At 32.1% G+C, this 10,822-nt stretch overlaps 2 protein-coding genes across 2 annotated transcripts; one reads left to right on the plus strand and one right to left on the minus strand.

Moving 5' to 3' along the window:
- The first annotated feature begins 689 nt into the window (after positions 1–689).
- On the plus strand, positions 690–2,070 carry LOC139855939 (fatty acid conjugase FAC2 A-like). Its single transcript, XM_071845181.1, has one exon. It carries the CDS (start codon positions 700–702, stop codon positions 1,879–1,881), a length of 1,182 nt encoding a protein of 393 aa, XP_071701282.1. The 5' UTR covers positions 690–699; the 3' UTR covers positions 1,882–2,070.
- A 298-nt stretch (positions 2,071–2,368) lies between these two features.
- Positions 2,369–10,229, minus strand: LOC139901905 (beta-glucuronosyltransferase GlcAT14A-like). The gene is made up of 5 exons (XM_071884590.1): positions 10,129–10,229; positions 6,061–6,351; positions 3,771–3,848; positions 3,601–3,690; positions 2,369–2,838 (listed from the first exon to the last, which is right to left on the minus strand). Exons 1-5 carry the CDS (start codon positions 10,227–10,229, stop codon positions 2,766–2,768), a joined length of 633 nt encoding a protein of 210 aa, XP_071740691.1. The 3' UTR covers positions 2,369–2,765.
- Positions 10,230–10,822: the final 593 nt, after the last annotated feature.

Consider the following 10,822-nt stretch of genomic DNA (forward strand, 5'->3'; position numbering starts at 1 on the left):
CTCGTATCTTTTAAAAAATAAGTTTTTAATGTGGCACGTGTTAAATATGTTTTTAAAATGGTATAAACGTGAAAGAAAAAAAGATGTATATTTCATAAAAAGAACTAAACTGAAAATTCATTTTTTATTTCCTTTTCTACAACAATATGTAGATTAAATAGACCACTCGTAACCATAATCTCCTTACTTATCAAGATAGACTTTCACATCAGCGCCATATCAGTATATTCCCCCATTTTCTTTCCATGATATATTCATTGACATACATGACATACTTCTTTACCATTACATGAATCCACTAAATTAATTAAATGAATTAGTTTACAAGTGTCAAATTTATTAGCACAATCCCTTTATTCTAAAACTCCACTTTCATGGTCGCACTCCCTTGCATCGGTCGTGCTCTTGTGAAGCACTCCCTTGTTTTATCGGTCGTGCTTGTGAAGTCCTTAATCATGCTATTTCACCAAAAATGTGAGAGTGAGATTTGAGGCCTAAGTGAAGGTGAGGACACAGTCAGTGGTGTCTTCACGAGGGTGGAGTGAGGACGTTATTATTGGGAGTGATCTTAATAGACAGCTCGAATCCTTCTTGGCCACTTGTATTTTGATATCTAGTTGCAGATATTCTTCAGTACTTTTTAGACTAAATAATTAAACGTGATATTATAATTTATAAGCCACCATTCACCCAAGGACCATGTATAAAAACATACTATTCCGTACTTCCAAACTTCACAAGCAAAACTCAAAAACAACCACCATGGAAGAAACTAATCACATGAAGTCTTTAAAAAGAGTTCACATCTCAAAACCTCCATTTGAGTATAGTGATCTCAAGAAAGCAGTACCACCACACTGTTTCAAACACTCTCTTTTTCGCTCGTTTAAATCCCTATTTCGCGACATTTTCATAATGTGTACCCTCTTTTACATATCAATAAACTATATTCCACTTCTTCCTAAGCCCATTTCTTATGTCGTGTGGCCTATTTATTGGTCGTTCCAAGCTGTAATATTTGGCGGTATTTGGGGCATTGGCCATGAATGTTGCCTTCGTGGCTTCACTGGTCGTCAATGGTTAGACGACCCAATTGGTTTCTTGATCCTTACTTGTCTTCTCACTCCGTACTATTCAATGAAATTTAGTCACCGTACACATCATGCTCACACAAATTCAATAGAATACGACGAAATTCATGTCCCTAAACTCAATGATGATAAATTGTATTCAAAAGTTCTCAACAATCGAATTGGTGTGATTTTACAGATTTTGTTTAATCTCACTTTTGGATGGAGTGCTTATTTATTCTTTAATTATACAGGCCGAAAGTATGAAGGGATCGCGAGTCATTTTTATCCAAATAGTCGCATATTTAATGATAGCGAACGTGGTTTAATCTTTCTTTCGGATATTGGGATATTTGTTGCTCTTTATGGATATTATCGAATAGCAATGGCTAAAGGGGTGTTTTGGGCTATTAATGTGTTTGGACTACCTCTGTTTCTAATGTGTAGTCTTTTGATGTTTTTGACTTACTTACAACACACTCATCCTTCGATCGCTCATTATGATTCAACCGAATGGAACTGGATGAGAGGTGCTTTATCGACGATTGATAGAGATGTTGGTTTTTTGAATTATTTTGTGCACGATTTGCCACGTATTCATGTGTTACATCATTTGTTTCCAACGATTCCACATTATCACGCGATCGAGGCTTTGGAGGCAGTTAAGCCGATATTAGGTGAGTACTACAATTACGATGATACTTTTATTCTAAAGGCGTTTTGGAGAGAAATGAAGGAATGCATCTATGTTGAATCTGATGATGGTGAGAAGAAAGGTGGTGTTTATTGGTATAAGAATAAGATCAAATAATATGTTTTAATGTATTTTTATTACCTTATATTTTGGTCTAGAGATGTTAATGGTTATTTGTTACGCAATACCAATCGTCCTTAGAATAAAGAAGTTGAGCAAAGTCTTAAAAAAAACTGTTGTTTAATAGGGATGCGACTTAATTTTAATTTAGTTAATACAATCTTCATATTTCTAAGAAGAATCTAGTCAACATATATTAATGCACTTTATATATATTTCTAACATGGCACCTAAACTACTTGTTTAAAAAAAAAACACAATGTTTTTGTAGTATTATTCCAATTATATTGTAATGAAAATGGAGATTCTATACTGGTGGCTGTTGTAAAACAGTATTTGAAGAAAATATATATTGTTTTGATTTCTTTTAACTTTACAAGTTTGCGGAGCAGATAAAAAGAAAAATGAAATAAAACATCAATTCTTGATGTTTAAAAACAAATGTACATTTGTGCAAAACTAAGTACCTTCTGGTTGTTTTCTTTCAATGCAGTGAAAAGAAAAAAAAAAGAAACATCAAATTTTTTATGTATAAAAACAATGTACATTTGTGAAGAACTAACTCACCTTCTGGTTGTTACCACAATTAAACCACCACGAGGGACAACTTTTGTGTTTAAAATCTTCTGACAAAAGTTGGGCGAACAGTTAGTTCATTTAACCTAGTTGCACCATGGCCAGGTCTGAAAACAGAATCATCACCACGAACCAAACAAGGGTCTGACCCGTGTTTGGACCATCAACACACCACACACCTTCAGAAAACCGATGTCTACGACCCAAAAGTTCTTGATCAATCTTGTCAAGAACCACATCGTCCTTGGGAATCATTCTAGCAAAAGGTGCGCTACTATTGACCATTTTCTCAAAGTCTTTAATGGTCAAGTAACGCGGGTGCTGTTTCGGAGGATAGTCCCAACTCCCATGCGATGTAATGAAGATCGTGGCTTATGACTATTGCAATCAAATTTAGTCCACCATATAATACATAGTAATCCTCTGTTTTTTATTTAAGAACAGCAATCTCAAACACACAATATGAATATTGCAATCAAATTTATCAAGAAGTATTCTCAATTTACTTGTATGAAGTTCAAAAGTAGCCATTAAAATACTATTCAAAATCTAAAAAAAAAAAACTTTAGTCGAGTAGTCAATTATTTTTTTTTTATCAAGAAGTTTTCTTTTGGAGTAGTCAATTATTGAAGTTAGATATCAACACAAATAAATCCCCTGTTTTGTCTAGAAAATGTTGAAAGTATTCTTTAAAAAATCCAGATTTCAATTGTACCAAACGTGTATGACATATCAAGCCGCCAGTAACAGGGTAATAGGCCTACAATTATATGATAATAGACTGATTGAGTCCCCAAAAAACGACTAAAATCATAGTCAAGACTATTTATAGCCTGCAACCACATATATATGAAAGGACCTCAAAATAATATCCATAAATAATGTGGGAGAGACGTCACTATTGTGTTATTGTTTGGACCTTTCATTCTGAATTATTAACTGATTTGACAACTTTAATTAAAGTTGTCACCAACTTAAGTCTATCTAATCTAATAACATGAAGTTCAGACACAGCTACTGAAATATTAATGAAGAGTTCGAAGAACCTTGCCGCTTTTAAAGTTGAAAAGGAGTTGCTTAAACTTAAGAACTAAAAGCTAAACAGGGTAATTTTAGAAGTTAGCAGATTAAATATCTCACCAGTGAGTACGTTGAGAGGTGATTGCAAGATCCGATTTCTTAGAAAAATAAAGACCTGGATCAACAATAATCGGCTTTGCCCTCTGGTTCCTACAAAAGCAAGCATATAAAATTAAGTATCATTATTTTATTTGCATTACAATCGAAAAGGTAAGTTAATTTTCTCTTACAATTTCCATCCAGTAAGCTTAATGTGTTCGACAAAGTTGAGAGTTCTTGATAAATTAGAGAAAACGTGAAGCAAATCAGCAAAATCAAACACATGAAGAGTATTAAAATGGCTATGAAATGTAACAAGTTTTAAAGGTATTATTTCTTTGCATTGTATGCATAATTTTCAGAAAGAATTTCAGGATTAGCAATTAAAAGTAAATTTCCTAGCGACATAGACGTAATCTATCTATATAATCATATAAAGCTCTAAAATGATCATGTTATCATTAAGTTAATTACCCTTTAATTTTCATAATGATGACATCATAATTATATATTAATTTAATTAAAAAATAATATGAAATCTTTTATAAAAGAAAATACTAATCTCTCATAAATTGTAATTTTAATTTTCTAAAAAAATTTAAAAGTTATTTATTGTTACTAATAATGAGTTGTATTCCCTTGAAATCAAAAATTTGCTTGAAATTCAATGGACCAATCAGAGCGCGACATGTGGCGCGACAATCACATGTGATTGGAAAAAAAAAATTAAATTTTTTTTATATAAATTTAAAAAAAAAAATATTCGAAATTTTTTTTTTTATGAAAATTTTTTTTTATGAATTTTTTTTTTTAAAATTTAGCATGTCAAATCCAATCACATGTGATTGTAAAACCCAATCACATGTGATTGTGGAACTCAATCACATGTGATTTTGCATATCAAATCCAATCACACGTGATTAAAAAAAATTACAATTTTTTTAAAAAAATTTCAACCGGAAACATACTTTAATTCGGTGATTTGATCAAGTTTGTTAGCGTTTCGTGATCGTATCAAAATTTTAGACTTTAATTCGGTGATTTAATCAAGTTTTGATCAAAAACTTGGTGTTTGAAGGTTTTAGCACAAATTTAGTGAAATTCGTCATTATTCGTCATTTTACTGAATTTTTTTTTTTTCCAATCACATGTGATTGGATTTGACATGAGATAATCACATGTGATTGGGTTTTACAATCACATGTGATTTACTGTATGTCAAATTTAATTATATGTGATTGAAAAAAAAAATTTCGAAAAAAAAATTTGAAATTTAATTTTTTTCGAAGAAAAAAAAAAATTTTGAATTTTTTTTTCCAATCACATGTGATTATCGCGCCACGTGTCGCAATCTGATTGGTCCCTTGAATCTCAACTTAAAAATTGTTTTCATTTGAATATTCCTCTACTAATAATTATTAATATTATTAAAAATAAAAATATAAATACTTAACTTTGAGCGAACTTTATTATTATTATTATTTACTTTTAATATAATAATTATAATTATAATTATAATTATTATATTACTAATATTCAAATATGGATTCTTTTTACGAAATTAATTACGTTAGATATGTATGCGAAAATACATGTCTCTATATATTTGTAAAAACAACGACAAGTTTCTTAGTTAAACGGGTTATTAAAATAAATGACTTTAACATTTACATTCACTTAATACCTAAAACATCTCATTAAATTGTTTCGTTTAAACAACCCCGTGATTTCACGGGTCATTTCACTAGTAAAACTACTAAACCACAACATCTTTCATTTTAAATATCTTGATATCAAAACTTTTAGGCATGATATGTTGATCTAAAAGGGTAAACGGTAGAAGGTTTTTCCCTGTCCGGGCTACCGGGAAGGCGAGTAATCTGACCACATACTCTGATGTACGCAACCCAACATGATTACTCTCTGGCTATTTCCAACACATTTCTGGCCACCACTAAATATTCGTCCTAGACATGATCAAACCTGAGACCTCTTGCAATGAATTCAGGGCCTCAACCACTAGACTATTTTGTGATGGTTATTGATCTTAAGTTTAATTATCGAGCTACTAATGTCGTGTTGCTTCTACTTGTCACTTAAACAAGAGTATATCTGTTGTTAATATACCATCCAACTTATACAATCAACATGACAAATGTCATATCAATGATTATTGATCTTTATCTCAAAACTATATAATGAAGGTAAGGATCCACTTATATGCTTTAAGTCACTAATGCGATTAAAACATAGCATCACTAGCTAGATTATCCAATTTGTGGGTTCAAATCATTTTTCCTAACATTATGTAATGACCACCCATAATCTGATAAGATATTAAAAAGGGTATTCATTTAATCATGTTATAACTACCCATACATATCCACAAGATGATAATGTTCATTTTGGAAGCATCTAAACTAATAACATCAGCAAGAAAGCATGTTATGAGATGAACATAATAGATTTTAAAACTCACCATCTTGTGTCACAAGTGGATAATTTGAAGCACCAAGATTAATAAACCAATCCCAATTCAAGCTATCCTTCAACAAAATCGCGATAGCTTGAAGGGTTGTTGCAATCATTGTAGGACCTTTATTTGTCACCAAATTCGATTGAGCCATCAACCTAACATTCTCAACTTCATTAAAAGTTGGAGCATTCTTAACCGCCATTGTTAACTCTAATCGTTCTCTGAGTGGAGCTTCAAGATCCATATGCAAAATGTATATGTTTCTTGAGATTTTTACCCAGAATTGACATCTAGGGCTTCAATTACACCAAGGATTCGATCTTTTTCAAACAAAAACTCATCAAAACCTTGAATAAAACAAAATTGAAGAAACCCAAGTTGCAGAAAACAGTGAAGATTAAAACTTTTACTAGAAAGAGTCAAGAAATTGAATTTGAGATTACTGGAATGCTCAAAAAGCAAGAATCTCTGACCTTCGGACAAAAATTAGAGACAGAATTTCAAATCCAAAATGGGTTTCGGTGGGTTGAAGCAAATATTGTTTTAGTAGAATTAGGGCATGAAAAAGGGTTGCTTACATTCAATATTTAATTTCACACTGATTAATCCGAAAATCAAATCTAGTGAAAACTGAAATAAATCGTAACCGATGTTAAAAGCAAAGGTCAATATAAAATCCATTGTTATGATTATTTTGATTAAATTATGATCGAGATTGAGTTTAACCGAACCGAATACAATTAAGCTTTTGAATTTGAGTCGTTTAATTTCATTTTTACTCTAAAGATTTTCAAATAGGAAGAAAACGTTGCAAAGCCAAAGTCGGATAGGCGACGGTGGAGCTCGGCGTTAAGGAAGAAGACGGTTTAACGTCGTCACGGAGTCGCCGACGCTGAAATCTCGGCGTTGAATTTGGAGAATGGTGAAAGAATTTTCGACTCCGAATGCTCTAGAGAGGTTTTAATAATAAGGAAAGCGTAACTCAAAGTATTAGGAAAAAGAATAGCATTTTGAGTATGATATCTAAAAGAGCAATGGACTCAGTCATGCGAATGAATATCTAATCCATCATATAATATGCATTAATATGTTGTATTTTACATTTCATTAATGTACAGTTATATATTATATTATATATATATATATATAAATCAAAAGTTCTCGCAGTTCTCGCCCTTTTTATGGTTCTCGTTTGAACTTTTGGCTATATATATATATATATATATATATATATATATATATATATATATATATATATATATATATATATATATATATATATATATATATATATATATATATATATATATATATATATATATATATATATATCAAAAATGATGATTGGTATATCAATATCCTATTACAATAGTATTAACCACAAACGGAAATAATAACGACCTGAAAAAAGGATTAATATTATCAAGCGTAAGTAAAAAGAGGGAAAAAAAAAAGTTGCTTCTTATGTTACCTTGTTTACAATTTGGGAAATTGGTGAAAATGCTCTCATTCCGAAAAGTGTTTAACAATATGCCCTCAAAAAATCGCAATTGCAAAAATGCGACATGTACACACATCACGCACCACCCATTATGCGTGTCGATCCGTGCGTAATGCGTGTTTATGAGATAATCACCGAGACGGCCCAAATTATGGCGCAATACGCATCACACACGCATCATGCGTGGTGAGTGATGCATGGACGGCGGACGGGAGCATTTTTACAATTACGATTTTTTTAGGGCATATTGTTAAACACTATTCAGAATGAGGGCATTTTCATCAATTTCCCTTACAATTTTAATCCAACGATCATGTTATCTGGTATTGGACTTGCGAAGGAACCATCCAGGCTCACACGCACCAAGATTTTAAAGGCCTGTTTTTTAAACTAATGGCCATTGGCCCAAGTCGAAGCCCGGATATGGAATGCTGTTAATGCCTTAATGGGCATTAGTACTAGTTGATTAACATGTAAATTTGATTGAAGATTTGAAGTAAACCGAGCGATTTTAAGTAAGAACTAATATTAATATTGACGGGAAAACATTGATTATCGATTTTTCGTCATGCGATAACGGTCTATAGGTTAAGTTTATCAGCAATGACGAATTTGCATGAAAGAAAGAATGTAATCTCCTATGGAACATTATGTACGCACACTGGAATTTTCATCTGTTTTCCGTTTCTACCAAAGTAACATCGGAGATGAGATGTGTTGGTTGCAACTTGACGTTATGCATGATGAATCGTGAGTTAATTTTATTTATAAGGGAGTAACTATCTTATCTAATCTAACTGGATATATTAGCATCATTTGCTGTGTCACTGGGGCAATAGGCAGTGATAAAAATAACGGGCTACTGATAAAAACACTCAATTTTTAAACAAACTATAACGATTCGCATTAAAAAAAAAAAATTCAAAATGCCCTCGCAAGTCGTAAGGTGCCTTTGCCACCAGGTCTTACGACCTTGCGGTCGTCGGGGCGCTAGGTGGTCTTGCAACCTTGCGCCTGATTGCTACTGAGCACGATTGAAAATTTTCAAATATAGATAACTTTTATTCCGTAGCTCGTATTTAGGCCCTGTTATTTTTGAAATGGTATAATTTTTAGAGATCCGTATGTTTTTATTAAAACCAAAGTCTCAATTTTTATTAAAAAACAACTCCATATTGAGAGTTGCGATTTATGTACAAATGCGTGATTTTCGAGTTAATTCAAATTGTTTTTAATTTTAGTCAGTAATGGTGGAGAATTAAACGAACCGCAAACTAGAATGTTCTATAGCTACTTATGAGTGGTCAAAATGCGTTTAAAAGTCAAAATCAACGAAAAATGACAAAGTAACAGTGTCTGATTCCGAGCTACGAGTAAAATGATATATAACGTGTCAAAGTTTAGAATAAACTTATAACTACTACAATTTAATGAACCTTTTCCTATTTCGTAATGTCACCTTACGACCCTGTCGATGCATTATTTAGGCCCAACTCACAAAATCGCAAGCCAAAAAACACAGGTAGCAAGGCTCACAAGCCCCTTGCGACTTGAAATCTTTAGTTCATGACTGGAGTTTTTCTGAAATGACCAAACATCACACTAAGTTGCAAGGGTCGCAAGACCCCTTGCGATTTGCGAGGGCATTTTGGCAATTTCATTTTTAGGGCGAATCGTTATAGTTTATTTTAAGATGCGCGTTTTGGTCAATAACGGAAAAATAAATATTATCCATTCCGAAAACTTTTTTGAATATTAAATAAAACATGCTTCTAAAAGCTGTCAAAGTTTTTTTTTATATATGGAAATATCTAATATGTACCTAAGGGCACATGATTAGGCTATTATTACATATAAAATTTATATTCCGACAATAATTTTTAATGTTTCGGCATGCTGTTTTTTCATGATTTTTCATATTTTCCTCTAAATTTAAGTTATTGAAAGTGATAAGATTAAATGTAAATTTGGAAAGAAAAAAAATTATGTTATAAATAATTTTAGATGTAATAATGTTCTTAGTGTATGCATTTAGGGTACACATTAGCCAAACCCTGATAAACTAATGAGAAATGTTACATATACGTATCGGTATAGATAAAAAGTAATTAAATTTGATGCTAATATTCGCGTAGATACTAATCTTAGTAGTGTGCATTAAACATTTTAAACCATAGATGGTTGATATAAGATTGAAAAATGCAAGTTGAATTTGCAGATGGGTGGTGTGAGTAATGACTTAATCATGTTTAGCTGGTTGAAACATCTATGTTTGATTTAATTCACGTGATGCTACACATCAAGTGTCCCACTTGTATATACTTGTATAATGTATTCTACCATTTCTACGGTTTCTACCTACCATTTCTATGTTATATTTCTTCCTTTTTTTTTTTTTTTTTTTTTTTTGGCAAATAAACAAAAACTTTTATAACAAACAAACCGGGATACAAAAGAACTCCACAAAAAGGCTCGACAACAATAAACAAAAATCAACGCTAACTAAGACCGAGCCCTTACGTGGACACCAAAAACATCAAAGAAATACAACCGAACCTATACCACAACCAACTAAAACAAAGAATCTAGAGCCAAATCACGTGCCATCTTCCCCGGTCGCTTTGAACTTGAAGGTAGACTCGATTCCAATCCCGTCCGAACAAAAGCCACCATTCCTAAATTATTAATATTAATAATTATTAATTTACTATTTACAATCGTTATTAGTTATATGAATTAAAATTTAGTTCTTTATACTCATTTCTATTCACTTTTAACTTTTTATCAAAAAAAAAGAAAGTATAATAGCGTAGAGTGGAAGGAACATGTTGCCCGTCACCAACAAGCAGTGACGAATCTTGAACATATCGAGTGTTGGATGTGAAGGATATCAAAACAAAAGATTCGGACGAACAGGGGAGGCGCGCCGCGGCCTTGGAAGGCGCGACGCGGCCTAACGTGTGATCAGTGTAGAGACCCGTCCTAATCCATCCGGACTAAATCCATATCGATTATAAACGATTCACAACAGTTGATTACATCGCGAGGTACTTGACATCTATATGATACATTTTACAAACATTGCATTCGTTTTTGAAAAGACAATCTTTCATTACATCGAAAATTGACGGCATGCATACCATTTCATAATATATCTAACTATAATTGACTTAATTATAATCTTGATGAACTCAATGACTCGAATGCAACGTCTTTTGAAATATGTCATGAATGATTCCAAGTAATATCTTTAAAATGAGCAAATG

The sequence above is a fragment of the Rutidosis leptorrhynchoides genome, chromosome 1 (genome assembly GCF_046630445.1).
Source record: "Rutidosis leptorrhynchoides isolate AG116_Rl617_1_P2 chromosome 1, CSIRO_AGI_Rlap_v1, whole genome shotgun sequence".
Classification (NCBI taxonomy): domain Eukaryota; kingdom Viridiplantae; phylum Streptophyta; class Magnoliopsida; order Asterales; family Asteraceae; genus Rutidosis; species Rutidosis leptorrhynchoides.